At 46.7% G+C, this 26,246-nt stretch overlaps 2 protein-coding genes across 4 annotated transcripts in view; one reads left to right on the forward strand and one right to left on the reverse strand.

Annotated features, from left to right (window-relative positions):
• The window catches only part of NAA25 (N-alpha-acetyltransferase 25, NatB auxiliary subunit), a 75,890-nt gene extending 75,168 nt beyond the window's left edge, over positions 1-722 (reverse strand). The window contains exon 1 of the mRNA XM_083151428.1: positions 566-722. Coding sequence (XP_083007554.1) covers positions 566-623 — 58 coding nt within the window. The 5' untranslated portion in view covers positions 624-722. The remainder of the gene's footprint in view (positions 1-565) is intronic.
• A 27-nt stretch (positions 723-749) lies between these two features.
• TRAFD1 (TRAF-type zinc finger domain containing 1) overlaps positions 750-26,246 on the forward strand; it is a 44,728-nt gene continuing 19,231 nt past the window's right edge. The window contains exons 1-3 of one of the 3 annotated variants that reach the window (XM_083151431.1): positions 750-858; positions 24,137-24,224; positions 25,692-25,827. In XM_083151431.1, coding sequence (XP_083007557.1) covers positions 24,181-24,224; positions 25,692-25,827 — 180 coding nt within the window. In that variant the 5' untranslated portion in view covers positions 750-858; positions 24,137-24,180. Of the gene's footprint in view, positions 859-13,745; positions 13,933-24,136; positions 24,225-25,691; positions 25,828-26,246 lie in introns of those variants that run through there. The other 2 variants (XM_083151430.1, XM_083151429.1) reach the window with 2 other exon arrangements.

Below are 26,246 nucleotides of genomic sequence, written 5' to 3' on the forward strand. Positions count from 1 at the left end.
TAAGTCAGGCCATACTGTACAGTATAAGCCCCACACAACCCATACTTCAGAAATAGACGGTAGCAATGTAACACATTACAGTCATGGATGGTACATGTACAATAAGAGCTCCGGGCAGACAGAACAGTCAGGTAATACAGGAAGGATGAGAAAACCCCTACAAGCCATCAACTATGTGACCAGTGTAAGGGACGCAGTCCTGGCAGGGGAAGGGGGGCGCTGTATACTGTCACATGGATTTTAGCACTGCTGCCTCATTCACGGCGGCTCGGTTGTGCAACATTGGGACGGGCAGCGGTCACTGCAGCAGTGGGCACAGGAACCAGGGCAGCAGCCACACACTGCTGCAACACCTCCTCTCATACATCACTGCAGCCAGGTCACAGCCTTCCTCCCCCAAGCCATCAGCCATTTAACAGAGCCGATCCTCAGTCCCCGGGTTACCCGGTGACAGGCCTAGCTCCTGGACCTGCCCTCCGCTATCCCCGACTGCCCCCCAATGCTTGCCGGTGCCCTGGTGCACCCGAGCTCGCTGCCCCCTACGTCCCGGGCCCCGGGGACTCACCGTAAATGGGTCTGAGACGCCTGTCGTTAGGGTCCTGCACATGGCCCCGCGCCGCCATGATGACAAGCGCAGAAGCGGAGTGCGCATGCGCGGCAGGAAGCGGACGGCGGCGATAAGGGGACAGCGGCAGAGGGACGGACGCCAGTCACCCCAGCTCCGGGCAGCTGCGGATACTACTGCTGGCTCCCCTCCTCCCCTGCCTGTGTGGGAGACATTACAATAATATTTGTAATAATGGTAAAACACGGGGCTGATACTGATGGGGTCAGAGAAGGAGATTCTCAGATTTTTAGGTAGCTGTGCTTTATTTTATTTAATTTGTGATTATACATTTAATTTGTGTTTATTTACATTTCTAGCAGTATTTGTAACTATTATGGGTTTAAGGCAGTGGTTCCCAAACTGTGTGCCTAGGCACCCTGGGGTGCCTCAGGACACTTGCAGGGGCACCTTGAGTTGGTGGACCAAGATAAATTCATATTATTTATGGTCAATGTACCAGGCAAAACCAGTGCTTGTGGCTGCCAATCATAATATATGTGGACAAAAAGAAGCAAATCCTGTCCCTCACCAGATAACTGTGACATATAAACACAATGCACTTAATTTAATATTTTTTTTCTGAATTTCTCGATAAGCATTTGGCCTTGGTGTGCCTTGAAAATATTTTGATGCTGTAGGGCGCCATGATTCAAAAAAGTTTGGGAACCACTGGTTTAAGGGTTGTATTTTGCAATTCTTCGCAGAAGAATTGCAACCCCTGGCGGCAGTTGCATCACTATAGGGTCCACTTAAAGGAATCTGTTTATTGTGTTGTATTTAGTGTCGTCGAAAGGGGGAGTACTTTTTACCTGGGCCCGGGTCGTTTGGAGGGGCCTGGGTCCTGTGCCCCCCTCCCCCGCTGCAGAGACTGGGCAGTCGGACCAGAGAATAGAGGCAGCCGCAACAGCACAGCCTCTCTCCCCCACTCAGCACACGCTGCTTAAGCCCCGTACACACGGGGGAGATATATTGGAGCAGCAGAGGTAATCAGCTGGTCGCAGGAGCAAGCTCCTGCGACCAGCGATCATAAGGGAGCTAAAAACGGGAGCACGCACCCAATCACTGGTGCGCACTCCAATCGCTGGCAATATGGTCGCCAGCGACCATATTTCCAGCGATTTTAGCCCCTATCTCCCCCGTGTGTACACAGCAATAGTGCCGTGTGCTGAGTGGGGTAGAGAGGGAGCAGCATCTCTACAGGGGTGTGGCCACGCCCTCCCATTGACCACGACCCTTTTTTAACCGGGGCCTGGTGGCACTTTCAGCAGCCTTGGTTGTATTCAGAAAGTCATAAGCTTTTATAAACATATCACTAGGGATGGCCATCGGCACATCCCCCATCGATGGTTGCCATCGATGGCTTCTAGAGCAGGAACCATCGATGGCTATAAACCATTCTACCTCACACCATCGATATTTCCTGCCATCGCTTAGCCGCGCATGCGCAGAGCAACAGGAAGGGTCGCTGCGGGCAGCCTGCTGGGCCGGTATCCGCGCGCATGCGCAGAAGAAACTTTAGGCATCAATCCATTTTAAGTTTCTTTTGCGCATGCGCGCATCTTCCAGCGGGGCGGGCCGCCCGCAGCGATGCCGCTAGACGCAATGACGCTACGCACGCAGTGCGCTTGCGCCCACAACTTTTACCATCGGAAGCCATCCATCGTTGGCATAAAACTATTCGATCATCCACTAACGATGCCCAAAACATCGAGCACTAGGTCCCAACCATCAATGTTTTGGGAACATCGATAGTCGATGGCCATCCCTACATATCACAATGCATGAAAACAACAGAATTAGCATGGACCTTTATGACAGCACCCTTACAGGGTCATCCAATTAAACCCATCTTCGACCTTAAGGCCCCCAAACACTATGCAATTTTGGTCCGATTCCACACGATTTTGGCACTTGGGCCGATAAATCGTGTGACATCGGGCCAAAATCGCATGTGTGTGAAATTTGATCCGATCCGATGCTCGGTCCCGTGCACATCAGATCCAGATCAGGAGGTGGCATGTGCAGCATGTACGATCACGTCCGACGTCCTGCAGCGGCGGCTCTTAAATGAGTGGCCGGCAGGTGCATCGGGGGTGCCGGTGAGGAAGCAGTGCGGTGGTGATCAGAACAGTGGGGCGGGCGGCGGTGATTATCAGTGTGCTGTGCAGCGAGTGTGCAGCAGCTGCTATTACAACTTTAAAATAATGTGTCAAATGGCACACTGCATCACTGCACACTGATGATCACCGACGCCTGCCCCACCATTCTGATCACCGTTGCGGCCACACGGCTTTCTCACCGGCACGCCCCGCTGCACCTGCCGGCCACTCATTTGAGAGCTGCCGCCGTACAGAATCACATCAAGTGCCAAATTGTATGTGAGCCTCCCGAGAAGCTGCGGGGCAGCTCGCAGGAAAATTGGCCTAATGTATGGGGGCCTTTAGATTGTCCCTTAAGATGATAAGGTAGTGTGCACAGTTTAAAGATGATTAGTTAAAGCATTTGAGATTTATCGTGGAACATCCATACACACACACACAAACATCATTTTATACTTATGTAGATGCAACACTACAAGTGGGCATTATATTTGTAAGCAGCATTTGCTTCGAGCAGGCTTACACTGCAATCTGTTGGCAGCAAGTGAAACTACATCTAGCTTCCGAAGCATTTTGTCACAACTGAAGGGCTGGATGAAGTCGTGTGGTGTGTAGCAACCGGAGACGGACCAGAGGAGGAAGGATTAAATCGTGCAGGTTTAATAATAGAATTCATAAATAGAACAATACACGCTTGAATACTTTGTTAAGTGGCAGTTAGCAGTAATAAGAATTGAGCCGGCACGGCACTTTGTTAAAGAAGAAAAAGTTCATTTAAACAATGACAGTTCAAGCACTGCGGACGGCAGGCTGGGGTCTTGGGAAATGAAGAAATCCGGAAAGAGAATGTACTTGATGGTAATGAGGGATCCTTGAAGACTGAAAGAAGATGGATGATGACAGAAGAATGGGAAGTTGCTTGGAAGCAGACACCTTGAAGAGCTTAGGCCAGGAAGCTCAGGGATGCAGGCAGAGACCAGGCTGTGGAGAGATCTGGCAGCGATGGGTTTAAGCTGAATCGAGACCAACACAGAGCACTGAAGCAAGGCACCAAGTCAGGAGAGGTAAGTCAGAGAGCCGGAGTCAGCTGGGAGCTGTGAACGCCTCTGGAGACTCTTTGTACTGACACTGAACAGGCCTAGGCAGATCCCCTATATCCCTAGAGGGCGGCTGCCATTGGCTGTCAGGTCAGTATGGCGGAAACCTCAGACAAGGACCAATCTGCTATTTGCCCTTAATCAAGATGGCGACGCCGGCCTCCCGGCGCCCCTACAGCACATACCGCTACACTTGCTGGCGTCCCACGCTGCCTGCTGCCCACCAGACTGCCGCTGCCTGCTGCCGCTGACCTGGAGACCACTACACGCTAGCCGACGGCGGGCGCGAACGGGTGAGTAGTAAGCCCGCCGCGCACCGCCGCGGCTGCGTGTGACAGTACCCCCCCCTTTCTGGGTGACCCCAGGGCACCTACGCACCTTGTGTGGATTTCTTTGAAAGAACTGTCTCACCAGACGAGGAGCATGAAGATCTGCAGCATCAACCCAGGAATTCTCTTCAGGACCGAATCCAAGCCACTCTACCAGATACTGAAGATGGGTATTGCGGCAACGTGAGTCGATAATGCGCCTCACCTCGAACTCTGTTTCTCTTTCCGAGCCAATCTTGGGCGGTTTAGGCACCTTCTTCTGATATAAGTTCAAACGCAAAGGTTTCAGAAGAGACACATGGAACGAATTTGATATTTTTAAGGAAGGAGGGAGCTGTAGTCTGTAGGCCACCGGATTAATCACCTGAGTGATCGGGTACGGCCCGATGAACCGAGGAGCCAGCTTCATGGACGGTAACCGAAGGCGTATATGGCGGGTAGACAGCCATACTCGATCTCCGACCTTCAACTTAGGGGCTGCTCTTCTTTTCCTGTCCGCCATCCTTTTATATCGAGCGGATGCTTTACGGAGAGCTGTATGGACGTCTGACCAGATCTTTGCAAACCGTTGTAGGGAAGAAGCAGCTGCAGGGACTTCGGACAATGATAGATCTGAGAACTCCGGAGATCGGGGATGCTTGCCAAAGACAGTGAAAAAGGGAGTGGTGCCGGAGGAAGAATGATAAGAATTGTTGTGCGCAAATTCTGCCCAAGGCAGAAGGTCTACCCAGTCGTCTTGAGAGGAAGAGACGAACAAACGAATAAAGGCCTCCAAGTCTTGGTTGACTCGTTCTGTCTGCCCGTTGGTTTGTGGGTGGAACGCAGTGGAGAACTTGAGCTTGACTTGAACAGCAGAACAGAGGGCCCTCCAAAACTTTGCGACGAACTGCACGCCACGGTCAGAAATAATCTCTTTGGGCAACCCATGGAGTTTGAAGATGGTGGAAATGAAGAGCTGAGCCAACACTGGAGCAGATGGAAGACCTTTCAATGGGAAGAAGTGCACCATCTTTGAAAAGCGGTCGACCACCACCCAAATTACTGTATGCCCTTTGGAGGGAGGAAGTTCGCAAATGAAGTCCATAGACAGGTGGGACCATGGTTCTGTTGGTATGGCTAGAGGTAGAAGAGGACCGACAGGAGCTGTTCTGGAGGACTTATGCTGAGCGCACTTTACACAGGAAGCGACAAAGGAGTTTACATCGCGACGGATGGTAGGCCACCAGTATGACCGCAACAGGAACATTAAGGTCTTCTGTGCCCCGGTATGCCCTGCGAAACGGGAAGCGTGTGCCCAGGACAGCACTCTCTTTCGGAGATTGAGAGGAACGAAGGTCTTGCCTGGTGGAGGTGAAGGCTGGACTGTTACTTGAGCAAAGACCAGAGGATCGAGGATGGGTCGAGGAGGAGTCTCAAGATCAGCGGAAGTCTCAAAAGAGCGTGAAAGGGCATCGGCCTTGGCATTCATCGTCCCGGGTCTGAATTTGATTTGAAAATCGAAGCGTTCGAAGAACATGGCCCAGCGGGCTTGACGAGCTGTAAGACATTGGGCCTGCTTGAGGAATGAAAGGTTCTTATGGTCGGAGTACACCGTAATTTTATGTCGTGCCCCCTCCAGGAGGTACCGCCACTCCTCCAACGCTGATTTGACTGCCAGTAACTCCTGCTCTCCAATGGGGTAATTCTTCTCCGCTGGAAGAAACTTCTTGGAAAAGAAGGCGCAGGGATGAAGCACCTGGTCCTCCCCTCTCTGCGACAAGATTGCCCCTACCCCCTCTGAGGATGCGTCCACCTCAAGAATAAAGGGTTTGTCGAGGTTTGGCTGGAGAAGGATTGGGGCGGAGACAAAAGCATCCTTTAGTTGTTGGAAGGCTTGAGAGGCTTCAGGTGACCACCGACTCGGATCAGAACCCTTACGGGTTAGAGCAGTAAGAGGTGCAGCAAGGGTGGAGAAGTTTCGGATGAAACGACGATAGTAATTTGAAAAGCCCAGGAACCTCTGGATGCCTTTGAGCGTGGTGGGCGCTGTCCAGTCTAAGATGGCTCTTACTTTCTCTGGATCCATCTCTATCCCAGTGCTGGAGAGGATGTGGCCAAGGAATGGAATGGAGGTGACCTCAAAGACGCACTTGTCTAACTTGCAGAACAATTTATTTTGGCGAAGGCGCCGCAAGACCTCAGCTACTGTTTGCCGATGGAGATGGAGGTTCGATGAGAAGATGAGAATGTCATCGAGATACACCACAATGGAATGATACAATAAGTCTCGAAATATGTCATTTACAAATTGTTGGAAGACGGCTGGAGCGTTGCAAAGACCAAAGGGCATCACCAGGTATTCATAGTGGCCGTCTCGGGTGTTGAACGCCGTCTTCCACTCATCTCCAGATCGTATACGGATCAAGTTGTACGCCCCTCTTAAATCCAGTTTAGTAAAGATGGAAGCCCCTCGGATTTTGTCGAATAATTCGGTGATCAGAGGCAAAGGATAGCGGTTCTTGATCGTGATATCGTTCAGACCCCTGTAGTCGATACACGGGCGGAGGGTTCCATCCTTTTTTTTCACAAAGAAAAACCCCGCTCCGGCTGGCGAAGTGGACGGGCGAATGAACCCCTTATCCAAGTTCTCTCGAATGTAGTCAGACATGACTTTGGTCTCTGGCAGAGACAAGGGGTAGATGCGGCCCCGCGGTGGGAACTTCCCAGGTATCAACTCTATTGGACAGTCCCAGGAACGATGAGGCGGCAGGGTATCGGCACCTCCTTTGCTGAAGACGTCAGAAAAAGAAAGATATGGTGTGGGTAACGACAAGGGTGGAACTGGTGAAGACGAAAGACTGGAACTTCCTACTTCTTGAGGATTAGTTTGATGGAGTGGAATGACACGAGGCATGCACGTAGTTAGGCAGTTCGTACCCCAGGCTGTGATCTCCATACTGGTCCAATCAATATGAGGGTTGTGCTTAGTAAGCCATGGTAGGCCCAGGACTACCTGGTGTGAGGACTGAGGAAGGACAAAAAATTCTAGAGTCTCTTGATGTAAGGCACCGACGAGAACTGTCACTGGATCGGTTTGAAGGGTGATTTGCCCGCTGCTGATGCGACTCCCATCTACTGCAGTGAGAGCCAACGGATGGGCCAAAGGTTGCACCGTCAAGGAATGTTGAAGAACGAAAGAGGAAGAAAGGAAGTTCCCGGCTGCTCCGGAATCTAGTAGAGCCTGGACCTTGATTTTTCCCTGAGGGCACACAAGAGTAACAGGAATGGTGGGCACAGTTGAAGAGGGAGATGAAAGCAGAACTCCTAACCTGGCCTCCCTCGGGGAGGTTAGGAGCGGTCGTTTCCCGGACGCAGTGGGCAGGAAGACAACAGATGAGCGGAAGAACCGCAGTACATGCAAAGATTCTCACGACGTCTACGGGATTTTTCTTCAAAGGAAAGCCGAGAGCGGTTGATCTGCATGGGTTCGTCTGGTGGTGTGGTTGTGGAGGACCCAGGTCTAGGGACAGGAACAGCGTTGGTGGTGAAACGAGGGCGGAAACGGTCGGAGCGATTTCTCTCTAGTTGACGCTCCTGCATCCGTAGATCTACTTTGTTGCACAAGGAGATGAGTTCAGCCAAAGTAGCAGGAGAGTCATGGGTAGTTAATTCGTCCTTGATACGACCTGCCAGCCCATTCCAGAAGGCGGAGACGAGAGCCTCTTCGTTCCACTTTAGTTCCGAAGCCAGAGTCTGGAACTGCACAGCATATTGTCCCACTGAGCGACTACCCTGGCGAATTCTCAGGATCTCAGTAGCGGCAGACGACACTCTGCCAGGTTCGTCGAAGATGTGACGGAAAGAGGTAATAAAAGCTTCATAGTCATTAAGCAGGGGATCAGCACGTTCCCAGAGAGGGGACACCCAGTCCAAAGCTGACCCTGCTAGGAGAGACACAATATAAGCCACCTTTGCCTTGGAAGTAGGGAAGTGAGAAGACTGTAAGGTGAAATGCACATCGCATTGGTTCAGAAACCCACGGCATCCTTTCGGAGAACCATCATATTTGCTGGGGGTTGGTAATTGCATGTGATGAGGAACTATTGGTCCAGGTGTAGGACCAGGGACTGGAACCTCTGGAGCTGGAGCCACCGAAACTGAGGGAGCCGCCTGGGGCGGAGCCAAGACCTGAAGGAATTGAGCCACTTGACGTTGGGTAGCCTCCACTTGCTCCAGACGAGCCATGATGCTGTGAAGTGCGTCCGCCATGGAAGCCTGTTCTTCACCCGACTCCATCGGGTCAGTACAAACTGTCACAACTGAAGGGCTGGATGAAGTCGTGTGGTGTGTAGCAACCGGAGACGGACCAGAGGAGGAAGGATTAAATCGTGCAGGTTTAATAATAGAATTCATAAATAGAACAATACACGCTTGAATACTTTGTTAAGTGGCAGTTAGCAGTAATAAGAATTGAGCCGGCACGGCACTTTGTTAAAGAAGAAAAAGTTCATTTAAACAATGACAGTTCAAGCACTGCGGACGGCAGGCTGGGGTCTTGGGAAATGAAGAAATCCGGAAAGAGAATGTACTTGATGGTAATGAGGGATCCTTGAAGACTGAAAGAAGATGGATGATGACAGAAGAATGGGAAGTTGCTTGGAAGCAGACACCTTGAAGAGCTTAGGCCAGGAAGCTCAGGGATGCAGGCAGAGACCAGGCTGTGGAGAGATCTGGCAGCGATGGGTTTAAGCTGAATCGAGACCAACACAGAGCACTGAAGCAAGGCACCAAGTCAGGAGAGGTAAGTCAGAGAGCCGGAGTCAGCTGGGAGCTGTGAACGCCTCTGGAGACTCTTTGTACTGACACTGAACAGGCCTAGGCAGATCCCCTATATCCCTAGAGGGCGGCTGCCATTGGCTGTCAGGTCAGTATGGCGGAAACCTCAGACAAGGACCAATCTGCTATTTGCCCTTAATCAAGATGGCGACGCCGGCCTCCCGGCGCCCCTACAGCACATACCGCTACACTTGCTGGCGTCCCACGCTGCCTGCTGCCCACCAGACTGCCGCTGCCTGCTGCCGCTGACCTGGAGACCACTACACGCTAGCCGACGGCGGGCGCGAACGGGTGAGTAGTAAGCCCGCCGCGCACCGCCGCGGCTGCGTGTGACACATTTGCTTTGAGCGGGCTTACTAGTAACAAAATATGGAAAAAGTAGAACGGATACTTTCCAGGTGCACTGTAGTGCACACATATTCTGCAGTGTTTTACAGAGAATATTTAAACATTCTCATCAGTCCATGCCCCAGTGGAACTTACAATCTATATTCCCTACCACATATATACACACATTTATTCTTGGGTTAATTTTGTTTTGAGCCAATTAATATTTTTGAATTGTTGGAGGAAACACACACAAGCATCGGGGAGAATATACAAACTCTGCACAGTTATTGCCATGGTGGGAATCAAACCTATGACCTTTGAGGCAGTAATACTAACCATTGCACCGTCTGTATGTACATACAGTACATTCATGCTGCTGCTTTGATTCACCAATTTATGTACCTTATCCCACAGCACTAGAGACCGTGCAATTACATGCACAGGACTGGAGCTTACCTTTTACGGTGTGAAAAAATGTTATAAGCAGGAAAGGTGAAATAGTGCAAATTGTCTATAACGTCCTTTGGATTGGAGGTCTATACCATTATGATCCACTAATATGGCTTCAACATTGCAAAATGCAGTCACACTGGGATTTTGAAACAGTTCAGTCCCAAAGCGACCCTGCATTTTGCTCTCTCAAGGTTCTTCAACGACCCGGCAATATTCCCAGCTTGCTAATGTCATGGGGGGGGCGGAGCGGCATTAGGGGGGGAGTAGGAGACAGGGCTTGGAGCTGACGCTGCTCCAAGCACTCCTCCATCAGTGTGAACGTGAACCGGGTTGCTCAACCCGGTTAACCGGCTTACACTGCACAGCAACGAACCAGTAAGCACCCTGCTTTTTTACCAGTTTGTAATGCCGGGTTGCTGGGCCCGGTAAGCCCTTTCAGATCGCACCTATTACCAGGTCGAACCGGTAATTAGTAGGGATGTGTGAATTCAGATTGGGGGAATCTGAACACCCCCAATCCGAACTCGTTCAGGTATTCCCGACCAGATTCGGAGCGTAGGTCTCCGGACCCTGTGAGATCCTGTCGTTGGATTTTGCGAGCTCCGGACCCTATAACGGGTCGGGCGGCCGGACGGCATCTTCACTCCTGTCTAGGAGAGTGAGGAGGCAGCGTGTGTCCTGCCCGCCTGCTGTCCCGCTGATACTTAGTAGTTTTTACGGTACTTCCTCTTTGCGGTTACAGCTTACTCTACGGAAGTTACGAAGCGTAACCTGCACTACCCTGGGTCCACGCCACACTCCTGTGTCCAGGCCCCCATCTATTACCTTTAGCAAAGTAGTGGCGAGCGAAGCGTCACACCGAGCCCAAAGCGTGGTGAGCAAACAATAGTACAATTCTTAAAGCGGCTAATGTCATTGGTGTAAGCTGTGGCCGCAAAGATGAGGAAGAACAGTTTTTACTACTAGTATACAGTGATACTGCTGTTGTCCAGTCCAGTGCTGTAGTGTATATAGGCCAGTCCAGTGATAGTGCTGTATAGGCCAGTCCATTGATCGTGCTGTATAGGCCAGTCCAGTGATCGTGCTGTATAGGCCAGTCCAGTGATCGTGCTGTATAGGCCAGTCCAGTGATCGTGCTGTATAGGCCAGTCCAGTGATTGTGCTGTACAGGCCAGTCCAGTGATTGTGCTGTATAGGCCAGTCCAGTCCAGTGATTGTGCTGTATAGGCCAGTCTAGTGATAGTGCATTATGTTATATATAGGCCAGCCCAGTGAAAGTGCTGTGTAGTCCTCCTGTCCAGTGGCACTGACATTAAAGTCCATTGGTACTGCTGCATAGGATGTAGTTGAAATCCCGGCGGTCAGAATCCCGGCGTCCGAAATCCCAACACTTTCTCTCTCCGTGGGTGTCCACGACACCCATAGAGGAAGAATAAATTAGTGTGCCGAGCATAGCGAGACTCCGGGCCCTTTGCGTGGTGAGCGATCCACGCCCCCCCCCCCCCCTTGTCGGGATTTCGGCGGTCGAGATTCCAGCGTCGGGATTTTGAACGCCGGAATTCCGACCGTCGGGATTTCGTATGTATTCCTGCTGCATAAATCCATTAATACTGCCATTAAAGTCCGTAGATACTGCTACATAAGTCCAGTCCAGTGACATTGCTGCATAAGTCCAGTCCAGTGGCACTGACTTTAAAGTCCATTGGTAGTTGGTACTGCTGCATAAGTCCAGTAATACTGCTGTTAAAGTCCAGTGTTATTTCTGCAAACGTCCAGTCTAGTGGCACTGACGTTAAAGTCCAGAGGTAATCCTAGTCTATTGGTACAGCCTACAGTCGTACAAGTCCAGTGACAGTCCAGTGTAGACTAATTTTTTCAGGCTTTGCCATGTGTGTGGGGTACACTCTTCTGTGCCACACGCATATAATAAATAACGCCAAAATGATCACTTTTTGGTGTTTATATTGACATGGACACCGTATACATGTACCGCATCTCCATGCTTCGGGCACAGTGCCTCACTGTGCTTGGCACACTATTATATTCTTAAGGTGTGTACACACGGGGGCGATTTTCGCTAATATCGCGGGCAATATGGTCGCTGAGCGACCATATTGCCTGCGATTGGAGTGTGCACCGGCGATATATTGCCGGGTGCGCACTCCCATTTTTCACCATAGTGAACGCTGGTCGCAGGGAACATGCTCCTGCGACCAGCTGATTTCCACTGCCAGGCTCGCCGGGCAGTTTCTTTTTCATCACCGACCATCTCTGGTCGCTGATGCAAACGGGATACTGAGCGATATATATCGCCCCGTGTGTACACAGCTTGACTCTATGCCAGGGTTGCCTATCTGACCCTCTCCTACAGGTAGAAAATGCTCTGTTCCTGGACTTCCCTGGTAATATATGATCACCTGTGGGGAGCTAGTTAATTGATAAGAAATGTGTTGCATACATTACCAGGGAAGTAATAGAGCATTTTCTCCCTGAAGGAGATGGTCAGGTAGGCAACCCTGCTCTATGCCCACTTGCATAGTAAAGTATGAAAAACCACCTTTATAAAAAAAAAAAAGTGAAAAACATATTGACCTTATTCATGTTGACCATGTCGATGTCGAGCTCAAGCTTGTGTCGACCCTAATTAGTTGTAGACCATTATTGGTCGACCTAAACATTATCAACCCAGGGACCACATATTCTCCGAATTGGCCCCCACCCATGGACACTGCTGCCTATTGCTCGGACAGTGGGCCAGTCCCAACAAAATGGGACTGTCATGCAAAAGTTGGGATTCGGGAGCAGTGGCGGCTCTTCCCTCTGTGAAAGGGTGGCTGCCGCTGCCTACTGGTACCTGCTGCCTGTCTCCACCCTTGTCATGGTTGCGGGACCTGCGCATGTGCAGTAGCTTATTCAATACTGCGCATGCGATGGCCCCCAGCCTATACATGCTGCTTCGGCAGGTCTATAGAAGCATATTCACGGTCCTGGGTCCAGCGCATGCGCAATATCGTCCTCAGTACTGCGCATGCGCAGAACCTGTTTTTATGAGCGGCCACTGCAGCAGTCCATAGAGGCATCCCAGAGGGAGGGGACACTGCCTTGGGTGACTGTCAGGTGGGCCGGAGGGGGGTGTGTGTGTGTATGATAGTATAATCAGTGGAGATGACACTGTCAGCATCCCAACCATCAGGATTGTAACTGCACACTTTACCTCATAAACTGGCGCAAAACTGTCCCATTCTTCTACTTGTATAACCAAAATATTCACTTTATTATACAAGCATACCTCCCAACATGACCCTATTCAGGAGGGACACAATGCTCTTCATCTGGACTTCCCTCTAATGCAGGGACCGGCAACTGACGGACCGCAGTCCATCTCCAGACTGCAAAGGATAGAAAAGCGGACCGCTTTTATTGTATCATTTGCAGAATGCCGCCCTGTACAGATGCTTATTGCTAGAGCCGGCAACTTCCGGCATTTGCGTGTGTTCCAGGGTCATGACCGCGGCACATTCTGGCGCCAGTTGTATTTCAATTAGCAGGGTATATAAACCGGGATTGGGAGTCTGTTGTTGTGACTCCCAGCACTCGGCTGTTTTGATCTGCTGTCCCTTCATCTTGGATTAAAGAAACTGCACTCGCCCTACTTTTCTCCTCTGAGAATAAAGACGCCGACCCTCAGGTATATAAAATATATATATATATATATATTTCTGGACCTCGATCAAAATAATTTAGAAATATACGGACTCCATTACAATGTACTTGCCTACCCCTGCTCTAATGTGTGATTGCCCATTACCTCCCCTGTGGTGGAACACCTTTGTTATCAATTAACCTGTTCAACACAGGTTATGGTAAGTATACGTTAAGAGGGAAATCCAGGAGCAGAGCATGTTCTGGAATGGGTCATGTTGGGAGGTATTTACAAAGAATTGGAAATCCCCAAGAATTCAAGCACTTGGAACTGCAGGGTTATATGCGACTGGAGGTCTGGCCAATCGAATGCCGAAAGCCGGGTGGAAGATTTTGTAGTGAATGGCAGGTCCGTCGGCCAATCATGGCAGCGGCAGGGCGGCGTACTATGAGGAAGTGGTCGCTGCTGTGTTTGCTCTGTTGTCCTCTCAGCGGCAGCAGGGCGGCGGTGTAGCCGTTGGTGACAGGTGAGCTGTGTACGCAGTGCTCTGCAGCACAAGGTAGGAGAAGAGGGGTATAACGTAACCTTCCGCCGATAACCGCTCAGAGAATACTCGGTGCTCAGCAGCCGTACGGGTTCACTGGGTGGCAGGGTTCACTGGGTGGCAGGGGTCACAAGGGGGGCAGCAGCGGACAGGGCACCCCCGTCCCACTGGATTGTGATTCATTGCAGGCATAGTTTTTCGCGGACTACAGGTCCCAGCGTGCTTGGAAGGGTATGCTAGAACTTTTATTTCCACCACAGCTGCGGAGCGCTACAGAAGGCAGCTGGCTGCATTTGCCTGTGTCATCTCTGTGACTCATGTCACCTGTGTGGCTGCCTTCTCAACCGCAACAGGTGATCGGGTTGGTGGTGGCATGCACAATCCTGATGCTTGCTCTTCCTATTTACTTGTATGTAACTATTCAGATTTGTTTAATTATATAAGTAGGACTAAGCTTAATATCAACTTGTTCATATTTTCAACTAGCGCACAAATTCATCTGGTCTCAAACTATGAAATTGCAACATATTCACCAATCTTCAAAGGTTTATATATAACTAATCTATCTCTATCTAATCTCACCTCTCACAGTCACCGCAAGGTTGAACCTTAGTTGGTGCTTCAGCTCTACCCTTGGACAGTGAGCAGTGATGCAGCACTGGCATGGTTGGCAGCTAATGCCAGCTATAGAGATCAGAGGGCCTGTTTCCAGGGGTATTTAATGTTTGTACATGTGAAGAGAACATGACACATGGTCCCCTGGTGCCCCCCCAGCAGTGACACAGCTCATGTGGGCTAGTTCAGGTTAGGGATGGCCATCAACGTTTAGAAAACATCGATGGTTTATGGCCGATGTTAAATAGTTTTGACATCAATGGGGAGAACCAGATGGTTTCCCACCATCGAGCTTAAACAAATTGTTTTGTTTTGCGTTTCCTGGGACATGGAGCATAGGTCAGCCCAGGACACACGTGAAACCCTGCCCTCTTATTCTGATTGGCCCACAGGCCAATCAGTCAAATACAATGGATGACCATTGATATGTAAAAACATCGATGGTCATCCATTGCATAGTTATGCTCCATCGATGTCCAGTTGCCCTTTTTCCATCGATGGCAAAGGCAACAATGGCCATCCCTAGTTCAGTGTGTGTGATGCACAGGTCATGTAACATTCACTCCCAAATGGAGGGTAGATGCCCGCACACACCTGCCCCCTCCCCCAACACCCATACAGCAGAGTTCGGGGGAACATCCTCTCCGATCCAGAGCGGACTCCTATGTGCAGTCAATGGGACACTCTACTGATGAAGCTGAGAGACTGATGCCAGGGAAACGCATTGAGCCATTGAGATACCATTTGTACCATTTACCACTGGAGGAAATCTGCCACTTAGAGATCTCTTCTTGGACGCAATATCTCCAAAAAACATATACATCACCACTTTCCAGAGGGTACAAGTTCAGCCAGGTTTACCCATCACCCTTGTACCCAATTGTAGAATTTGCACCCCACATTCACCACCTTTAATTGGGACAATGTTGGCTACGTGGTAATCAACATGTCACTCACCTGGTATTAGGAGAAAATCCAAATCCACCATCTTTAATTAATCCGTACATGTTTCCAGTGGTAATGTGCCAAACAAAAACATCTTTTGAATCATTTTTTTTTTATTCTGGAATTCCATATGTCATAATTTATATATTGTATGTTAAATATAATTTATATAAGAAACAGTATATATATATATATATATATATATATATATATATATATATATATATATATATATATATATATATATATATATATATATATATATATATATATATATATATATATATATATATATATATATATATGTGTGTGAAGAATCCGGCACTCCACAACTTAATGTAGACAATACTTGCTCCGGTGCCTTCCCAGGTCAACGACCAAATGTAATGTAGATGGCAATAAGGCGTCACTCGGAGACTGGATACAACTTCAAAAATTTATTGTGTGGTGACCGACACCAGTGTTTCGAGCCTACAGCTCGTCCTCAGGGTTCGAAACCCTGAGGACGAGCTGTAGGCTCGAAACACTGGTGTCGGTCACCACACAATAAATTTTTGAAGTTGTATCCAGTCTCCGAGTGACGCCTTATTGCCAGCTACTATATATATATATATATATATATATATATCTCTATCTCTCTATCTCTCTATCTCTCTCTCTATATATATATATATATATATATATATATATATATATATATATATATATATATATATATATATATATATATATATATATATATATATATATCTATATATATATATATCTATATATATCTATATCTATCTCTATATCAATACAGTAGAACGGCGGCACTCGCATTCAACAATAGACTGAGTCCACTCAGTAACTGCTTGTAAACGTTTTTGGTTTATTCAACCTTCATCAGACATATCTGAGAAGGTTGAATAAACCGAAAACGTTTACAAGCAGTTACTGAGTGGACTCAGTCTATTGTTGAATGCGAGTGCCGCCGTTCTACTGTATTGTTATATTTGAACGCTTGGTTCCTGGAAGGCACCGCAACGTTGAATAATCTTACAGCCGGAGTGCCGAGACCAAATTTATTGATATATATATATATATATATATATATATATATATATATATATATATATATATATATATATATATATATATATATATATATATATATATATATATATATATATATATATATATATATATATATATATATATTACACTAAACATCGGCACTCACCTTTCCTAGTTTTGGGGTGCCCTATGGCTTGTGACCACATTGATTAAACAGACATTGTAGGGGCTCGGCACACACTAAATTAACTGATAATAAATAGTGGAGATTTGGTTCATGAATTGATCAATGCATTTAAGCCTGCTGCCCCCATTTACAGGACCCCACTTTTCTGCAGGTCCTAACACTCGCTGAAAATGGCTACAATACACATAGCTATCACATCAATGTTTGATTCCAGGTATGCTATCTGGTCTAAAGCTCACAGCACACTATGCTTTTATATGTGAGCAGTTACCAACACACCTGTTAATAATCTTCTAGGGCAATGGTTAACATAAGCTACAGTATGGAATCTTAGTTAAAACAGGGTGCATGAGAGAATGTGACCACAATAAGACTAATTTAAAAAATTAATCTAATAAACAATATATACACTAAACATCGGCACTCACCTTTCCTAGTTTTGGGGTGCCCTATGGCTTGTGACCACATTGCTTAAACAGACATTGTATCAAACATTGATGTGATAGCTATGTGTATTGTAGCCATTTTCAGCGATAGTGTTTGGACCTGCAGAAAAGTGGGGTCCCGTGAAGGGGGCTGCAGGCTTAAATGCATTGATCAATTCATGAACCAAATCTCCACTATTTATTATCAGTTAATTTAGTGTGTGCAGAGCCCCTACAATGTGTATATATATATATATATATATATATATATATATATATATATATATATATATATATATATATATATATATATATATATATATATATATATATATATATATATATATATATATTTACAGCCATATATGGTCCATCTTTTGCTTCTCAGTCAATGGGGGAGTTTGGCGATAGCTGCGACCGCCCACACTGACGTGTCTGCTGATGATGCAAGGAAAGGATATCCAAGGCCCTTATTCTGATCGGTGCGGCCCGATCAGAATATGCGGGCGCGACCGTGCAGGCGAATCCCCGCCTTCCATACGGATCGCCACCTGCCGTCCGTACGCGGATATGTGGCGATCCGCATGAAATTGGACGGGGATACGCCTCCTCCATGGTGGGAGCAGCCCCTGCATTCGATGGTCGCCAAACATCGAATGCAGGGCCGCACGCTCCACCAGGTCCCGCAACACAAGACCACACGGACACTTGTCCGTGTGAAATCTTGTATGGGGGCGGGCAGCTGACATCCGGCGATGTCAGATGCCCGCCCCGTACCCACGCGTCACGGCCTCATTACCATGCATACGCCCCGCGTTTGCATGGGAACGCCCATGAAACGCAGGGCGTATGCATAGGGTAAAGAGGATAAGTAGCCCCTCACGCCCCTCTACGCCCCCTGTGCGGCGTATAGAGAATCCTTGCAGCGAAATCGCCTGCACATGCGCAGAGTGACCTCTGCACATGCGCAGAAGATAAACATCGGCGGCCCGTACGCAAGCGGGAATATCCGCATCGATCAGAATAAGGGCCCAAGAGAGGATATCAAGAAGTCTCCCGGGTGGGCACAGCCTTCTATCAACAAAATTACTTTTAAGATTTAACTTTGTTTTATTTTAAAATTGATCCTAAAAAATTGGATCAAAAGAACATCAGAGACAAACAACAAATATACATAAATTAATTGGAGAAAGCAATGAAGTATATCTTTCTAAAGTGTCTGTTGATCTGTAGAGGAACAATTACTTGTATATATTACCTCGATTGATCAATAAGCTGTCTCTGAATTGTATTCAAAATATTAGACACAATTGCCTCAAGTAGCCATCAAAATAATTTCTTTGAAGTAGCAATTTACATGATATTGTATCATTAAGTGCCCCCTGTTAGTAACAACAAAGTATCTCTCACCTACTATGTGTTGGTAATAGATGTAACATAAAGGTCATCTATCTCGCTGCTAAATATTGACTGAAGCTGTAAATAGTTTGAGTTTGTAAATAATTTAGACAAGACAGCAGGTAAAGGTAAGTCTTAAGGTGCCCATACACGTTACAATTATTGTATACAACATTGTATACAATATCGAATCTCATCCGATCTCGGTTTTGCGATGAGAATGAGATCTAGTACAAAAAGTATGTGCTGCACATACTTTTTGTACTAGATCTCATCTCATCTGATTTCATTGCAAAACCGAGATCGGATGAGATTCGATATTGTAACGTGTATGGGCACCTTTTAGGATAAATAAATTACTTGAGTTTTTTAGTGCTAGGCCTGGGGTCGCGCAGCTAGTTAGCATGTGGGAGTCTCGTTCGTTATCGGAATTAACCAGACAAATCGCTCCACCAACTAAGAACGGCCATGCACCACCACCCACAGAATCGAGAAAGAGCTATCGATCTGTCAATCCTTTCCGTGGCCGGGCCGGGTGAGGTTTCCCGTGTTGATCACAGAATCCAGTGGAGGACCCACCGCCTGGTACGGGTGGCTACTCCCTGGCGTGGAAAGTGTCAGCAGAGGAGCAAGCTGGCTACGTGTGTAGGTATCCCACATTGGTAGCAGCAGCTCCATGAGTGCAATTGCTAATAATTATCATCCCCACTGAACATTGGTGCTGTGCTCATACATGTACAGGGATCGCATGCTGAAGGATTATGGTGTCGCTTGTCATTTTCAGGCCGGATAATGAGAACTAAAATGGGAATTTTTTTTTACGATTTCCATAGATGGACAGTGACATTTGTAAAACCTGTTCATAGCAAGCACCTAGGACCTAAGGAGAAGCTACATGCCAAGTTAAAAGCTTGTAGGCCTTGTGGTTTAAAACATTTCATGTCAATCCTTGGGGTCGATCCTATTAGGTCTGAAGGGTGCATGTGCCTTTCGGGTGCTGTTTTCATGTGTTTAAACGCTGCACCCGAATTAAGTCAATATTGCACCCTTCGCTGGTTCAAATTCACTTAAAATTGCTGCACCCCTGTGGAGGTGAGTGCGCTTTTAAGCTAATTCAGCCCGCCATAAAGTGCGCACGGAATAGGATCGTCTGAGTCCATCTTGGTTTTTGCCATACTATCCTGTCATATTGTACTTTGATATGTTTATTTTATCTACATACTGTATATTTAGATGTAATTGAAATATGCTTTAAAAGTTTTATTGAAAGATTAGTTACCACACTGTCACAATGACACAACAAAAATGTAATAACAACCCAAGAGGCTGTGTGTGCCCAAAATGAGCAACACTTGCAACCGCGAGCCATCTAGTGGCCGTTGGCGCACACAACACTAGAATTCCTCACAAAGAGGTGAGGAGCAGTCAGCTTTTTATTATATAGTATGTAAAACAAATGAAAGTCTAATAACATTAATGTTAGAATGCATTACAGCATGGTTAATAAAGGTTTCTAATGATTCATTTTTTTATTTAATTCAATAAAGTAGTAATACCAATTTTTTATTTTCATTTTGGTTCTAAAATTATTAAACAGGTAAATTCCTGTATCTGGAACTAGTTATGAGAGAATACTAAACAAGTTGTACCCCCTTCCCGATAAAAAGGTTCAGATACTGGGGGGCAATTTACTTAAGATGGGAGTTCTATTTCACATGATATGTTGCTAGGGGCAACCAGATACTATTCATTATCTTCTAGAAGGTGCTAAATAATTAATTCTGATTGGTTGCCCATAGCTACATCCCAACAACTGTGTCTACCTCCTACACTTGTGGCTTTGCACCTGTAAACTTTATATGGCAAACAGCCACTTATGTTTTCAATGGTAATTCTATCAAATTCCGTCCCCTAACATTTCTCCTGCCTCAACATCTAAGTTTCGACCTTAGCCATGTCGACCTTTTAGTGGATGACCTTTATACCCATACCCATGCAAAGTGAAGTGTAGATGTGGCAGCAGGTTTGTGTACAGCAGGGCTTGACTTTTTTTTTTTTTTTATATCTAGGAGCCAGGATGAAAGTGTAGGAGCCAGACATGCTAAAGCAGTGGTCATGAAATTCAAGCAGCCCATACACGCTGCTATGATGGCGTGCTTTCCGTGCTGTACTAGCACGGATCACATTGCATTGCCTGTGCACACGTTGTGCATGCAATGTGATGAAACATATGTGCAAGCACATACTTTTTGTACTGTGCGATGAGGTGCCGCGGGAGCGCACACATCGGAACAGCACGCATAGCAGCGTGTATGGGCAGCATCAGTCCTCATTACCCCACGCAGTGCATGTTTTGCAGGTCTCCTCACAGAATCACAAGTGAAATAATTAACTCCACCTGCGGACCTTATAAAATGTGTCTGAGTAATTAGTACACCTGTGCACCTGCTGGGTTACCAGCAAAACATGCACTGTGTGGGGTAATGAGGACCGAGTTCCCTGACCACTGTGCTAAAGGTTCCCATACATGGTGTGATGAGCACCGTGCATTTTTATTTAGAGTGCAACGTATCTAGTTTAAAATGCATATGATGTGCTACAGCAGCGTGCGTTATGAACTAGATGCAATGTAATCATGTTCAAAAACTATGTGCTGCACATACTTTTTGTACCATGGGATACACAGGAGCACGCATCGCGTGGTACAAAACGTAGGCAGCATAACCTATACCCCGTTCTCACTGCCACAAACACCCGAGTATTTCCCGGGGCAAGCTGAAAATTCCTGAGTCCTGTCTCAGTGTGAAAGGGTCTTTGTGAAATTCCCGGGTGTTATTCCCCTGGAATTACACCCGGGTTTTTCCTGGGTAATACACGGGTGTATGGCAGTGTGAACAGCACAGATTTGTTTTTTTTACGCAAAAACAAGCTAATTGGGGGATGTAATCATGTGATATGTGACATCATCTTTAGCCAGCCAATAAAAGCTGCTTTTAAACAGCCTATCACAGCAATTTGTATAAATTTCCCAACAGCCAATCAAAGCTGCTATTACATTCCACACACTTGTTGGAAGGCAGACCATGGAAAGCAGTGTGAAAGGGGTAGACACAGGAAATTCCCGGGTCTGAGGTGCAGTGTGAAGGGGGTCTGTTGAGCTGACAAGCCCTGTGCCCCCCAAAAAATACGGCAAGAAAAACCCGGGATTTTGCAGGGGCGGCAGTGAGAACGCAGCATAACTCGCAAATAAAGGAGGGGGGTTTGGCTACCACCATTACAGTTCCTACAACTCTGAGAGAGGTTGAGGTGACGGGGCAACAGTAGAGAGTAACATGTGGTGAGGGGAGGGTAATGAGGTGATGGGCGGCAAAATGAGGGAGGGGTTCAAGTGAGAGGTGACAGTGGGCAAAAGTGGTGACAGGAAGGGGTGAGGTGAGAGGGGGGCAGATGACAGGAGGAGGATGACTGGTAGGCGCTAGGGGCAGAGGTGACGGGGGGCAAGAGGGGGTAAGGTTGAAAGGGTCAATTGACATGTGACAGAGGGCTTGGTGACAGGATGTGGGGACGACAGGTGGTTAGGTGGAAGAACATGATACCATCTAAGGGAAGTTATACGTTACACAGATAAGCCATGTTATGCATTTAGCACTGTGCCACCATCCAGCAGGCTGATCCCCCACAGTGCCCTCCTTCCATTGCCCTATTACTATGCCAGGCCACATACAGAGGTACAGTATCATGCTGGGAACCAACTGTAATAGTCTCAGTTTCCAGCAGACATATCTTAGTGCTGGCTACTGAGAGACAATTGCAGGGAAGCCAGTGTATGAAAGTAGGGATAGGCTCCCATATTTCTCCAGCCATGATTCACTCAGGCTACTGGCTGAGACGCACCTGGTGACTAGACCTTGTACAGAACCAGCATATGGTGTAGGGAGGCCTACAATGCCACTGGTGTCAACAGGCAACCTGGCAGGTTCAGTGCAATCAGGCAGGTCTGCTGGGAGAGGGGGAAGGGGGTCAGGCACCGCTGCCTTCCAGCAGGAGGGAAGGTCGGGCGACGGTGACTGTGCTGCAGCTGGTCAGTTAGGAGGGGGAGAGGAGGGTCGGGCACCGCTGCCTGACTTCCAGCGAGAGAGGGGATCGGGCGCTGGTGACTGTGCCGCTGCTGGTCATTTAGGAGTGGGGGTCGGGCACCGCTGCCCACGCTGCTGCTGCCTGACTTCCAGCAGGAGAGGGGGGTTGGGCGCTGGTGCCTGTGCCGACACTGGTCAGTTAGGAGGGGGAAGGGGGGGGGGGGGAGTCTGGACCTGCCCATGACCAGATTCTGCTTCCTCCCTGCAAAAAAAAACACAAAGCAGAATCTGGTCTCCTGTATTTGTTGAGCCCTGATGTACAGGAAATGACATTGTGTGATTTTTTTATTTTTGTTTAAATGATACCATAATAAAAACTAGCTCCCAGTTGTCAAAATGATGGAACAACATAACAGTAATGTCGGCGCCGACAGCTGTGTAGGGGCTCCTTACCATGGCTGGGTTGAGACCCTGAAATTTGCCGGCTTCATAGATCCGTTAATGTCCTATGCTGCATGTGTGGAAGGGGGATTACCAGGCAAATGCATTTGTTACTTCGCATGCAGAAGAAATTGTGGCTGGTTTTGCATGTAGCATACAATTGCTGAACAGCTTTATTTTACGCTGTGATTTAGATTTTCATTGCGTTATGCCTCTTTCTTATCTATATAGCGCTTAGATTTGCTCAGAAATTTGATGCAGGCTCCCAGTTTCCGTGTTGGTTTTTGCATGTACAGGTTAGGTCAGTTCTGTTTTAGATAGGAAATAATTTGTTCTAAAGTTGTCATTTGGTTTTACAGTATTGATATGGTGAGTGGTCAGAGTGGGTGTATATGAGGAGAACTCAATAAAACATGCTATTGAACTTTGCTGTAAACTGTTGATTAGAGAATTTCTGCTCTCGCCCTTCTTAGGTGATAGCAGAAATCCTGCTATCAGGTCGGACCTATGCAGCTGGTACGACCTCCCGAATCCAATCCGATGCGCCCGGGACCGTGCATCGGGTCGGCCAGGATGTCTACACATAGTTGTAATCTCATGGACAGGGATAATGTTGGCCAAGTCTATACAGACCGTCATTTATTTAACTTATCAGCAAACTTTACATGCAAGTAATGAAAAGTACGTTACTTTATTCACTGTTCTCCTGAGTGAACTTTAGATTTTGACCAGGCAAGTCATTTGTGCCATTTGTTAAAAGTGTACAGGGAATAAAGAGCTTTGCATTATGTAGCTGTAATCTTTCTACTAATCCTCCTGTTTTCATGGCTAGGACACTAACAATTTTGCCACTCAGCAATAATACACTGCATCATGATTGTCGGCAATGTTCATATGTACTACAAAGTGATTGTATGTACCGTACATTGAAATACACTGTTTCCCAGGCTGCTGCTGATGTCTCATAAATTAATCTTGTAATCCTCTAGAAGTTTATGTGTTTCGATATTGTGTGGTAGGCGTTCACAGGGTGTTTCCAAGAAATGACTCACATACAGTATCCATGTCCTTTTCAGACAACTGAAAGTGATACTAACTGTTCTGCTTAAAGACACTGATCATGGCATCTGAGGCTAAGCAGGAGACACGTTTGTGTGGAAATTGGTGAGTACATACTTTAATAATACTCTAACTGCATTCCTTTGGGTTTGAGTAGTTTCTATCTTTAAATACTAATGCACATTTAGTAAAACAAAAAGATGATTAATAGTAATAGAGGCTGAAAAATGTATTGAATACTTGCTTAATGTTTGTGTATGAGAAGAGGTCTGCTGCAATCATGCAGGAGTAGAGAGCAGTTGTTACCAAAGGCATTGTCTGCTTGGGAGAGAAGCCCTAGTCTCCACGTGTACTTGCTGGGAGATTCTGCTAAACACTACCTTGGGAGTGAGTTCTTGGAGCAAATCTAAAGGAAATTGCTATATACTACAGTCTAGAGAGCAAGCACCACATGAAACATACAAGAAGCATGTTCTTTGTTTCATACCATGACCGTGAATTTAGTGCATCCTTCATAAATCTGATGGTTCCTATTTGTTGATTCTAGACATACATATATCATCATTCTGGTCACCAGGAACAGATTACAATTTTTTTTCTTTAATTATTTTTATTTTGTGACCTGCACAGTGCCACTCCAGGGTGTGAAAGCTTCTGAATTTGGAGGAAAGCATAGACAGATAACTCTTAACTAATTTATACGTGTAAATAGCTGTTTACACTAGGAAACCGTATACCCCCTTATTTCAAAGACCTGGATCTCCCCTGGTTTATTCTTATTCATAAATATATGGCTGAAACACAAGTATCTAGAAAGCAAAACTACAGTATAAAATAACATGTACCATGATCTGTATAATACTGGCCATCCATCCGATCATCTTTCCTCCAACTGACCAACCATCCAACTTGTCTGGCCAACTAAAACCCCACCCCACACATCAGACAAGCCAACTTCTCTCCAACTTCTGAGGTCAAAGACGTAGGCACAGTGCCTGCCTACTTTGCATGTTTTGAACAAATACATATCTTTTAATTTAGTTAAGGTTCTCAACCACAGACTGTCAACTATCTTATATTATCTATTGGGGAGACCAAATGAGGCAGAGAGTAACAGGGTGAGGCAGAGCGTAATGAGAAGGTAACAGGGGAGGAAGTGGGCGAATAATTAACAGGTATGGCCAAATACTGTTAATATACTGTATATCTGGCTGTGGGTACACTTGTTGCAGGGGGACTGGTGACTGAAATGTCAGCTGGGAGGGCACATATAACTCCCCGCTCAGTTGTGACATTGGGCGTGATATGTTGGGTGGACAATTAGTAAATGTGTATGCCTTTGCAAGTTGGTATATTGGCCAAACTGCTGATCCATCAGCCAGGTATATACCAAGCTTGCTTTGTAGACTCTAATAGGGAAACACTGCCAGAGCCAGAGACAAAGATATTTAGTTATCGCATATACTACATAATTACAAAAGAGTTTGTTAGCAAATCAACAAGGTAATTTAACACCACAAACTGTTTTTTTTTGTTTTGTTATAATGTTGTTGTTTTGTGCTTTGTTTCTAGTAAACATGACATTCCTATGGTTAATTTCACTATACACGAGATTCACTGCAGACGCAATATCAGTGTGTGCAAAGTATGCAAGGAGCCGTTTCCCACCAGCGATATGGAGGAGCATATGGCCAGTGAACATACACCGGTAATCCATTGTGGCTACACTCTTCCAATGATCTCCTAAGTATTTGAAAATGATTGAGCCATGACCATTTCATTATATATATCTCAGGGGTAGACTAGTAAATTTGAAAATGATTGAGCCATGACCATTTCATTATATACAGTCGGGCAAAAAAGTATTTAGTCAGCCACCAATTGTGCAAGTTCTCCCACTTAAAAAGATGAGAGAGGCCTGTAATTTTCATCATAGGTATACCTCAACTATGAGAGACAAAATGAGGAAAAAAAATCCAGAAAATGACATTGTCTGATTTTTAAAGAATTTATTTGCAAATTATGGTGGAAAATAAGTATTTGGTCAAAAACAAACAAGCAAGATTTCTTGCTCTCACAGACCTGTAACTTCTTCTGTAAGAGGCTCCTCTGTCCTCCACTCGTTAC

Source organism: Crinia signifera, chromosome 1 (genome assembly GCF_055691185.1).
Source record: "Crinia signifera chromosome 1, ASM5569118v1, whole genome shotgun sequence".
NCBI classification, from domain to species: domain Eukaryota; kingdom Metazoa; phylum Chordata; class Amphibia; order Anura; family Myobatrachidae; genus Crinia; species Crinia signifera.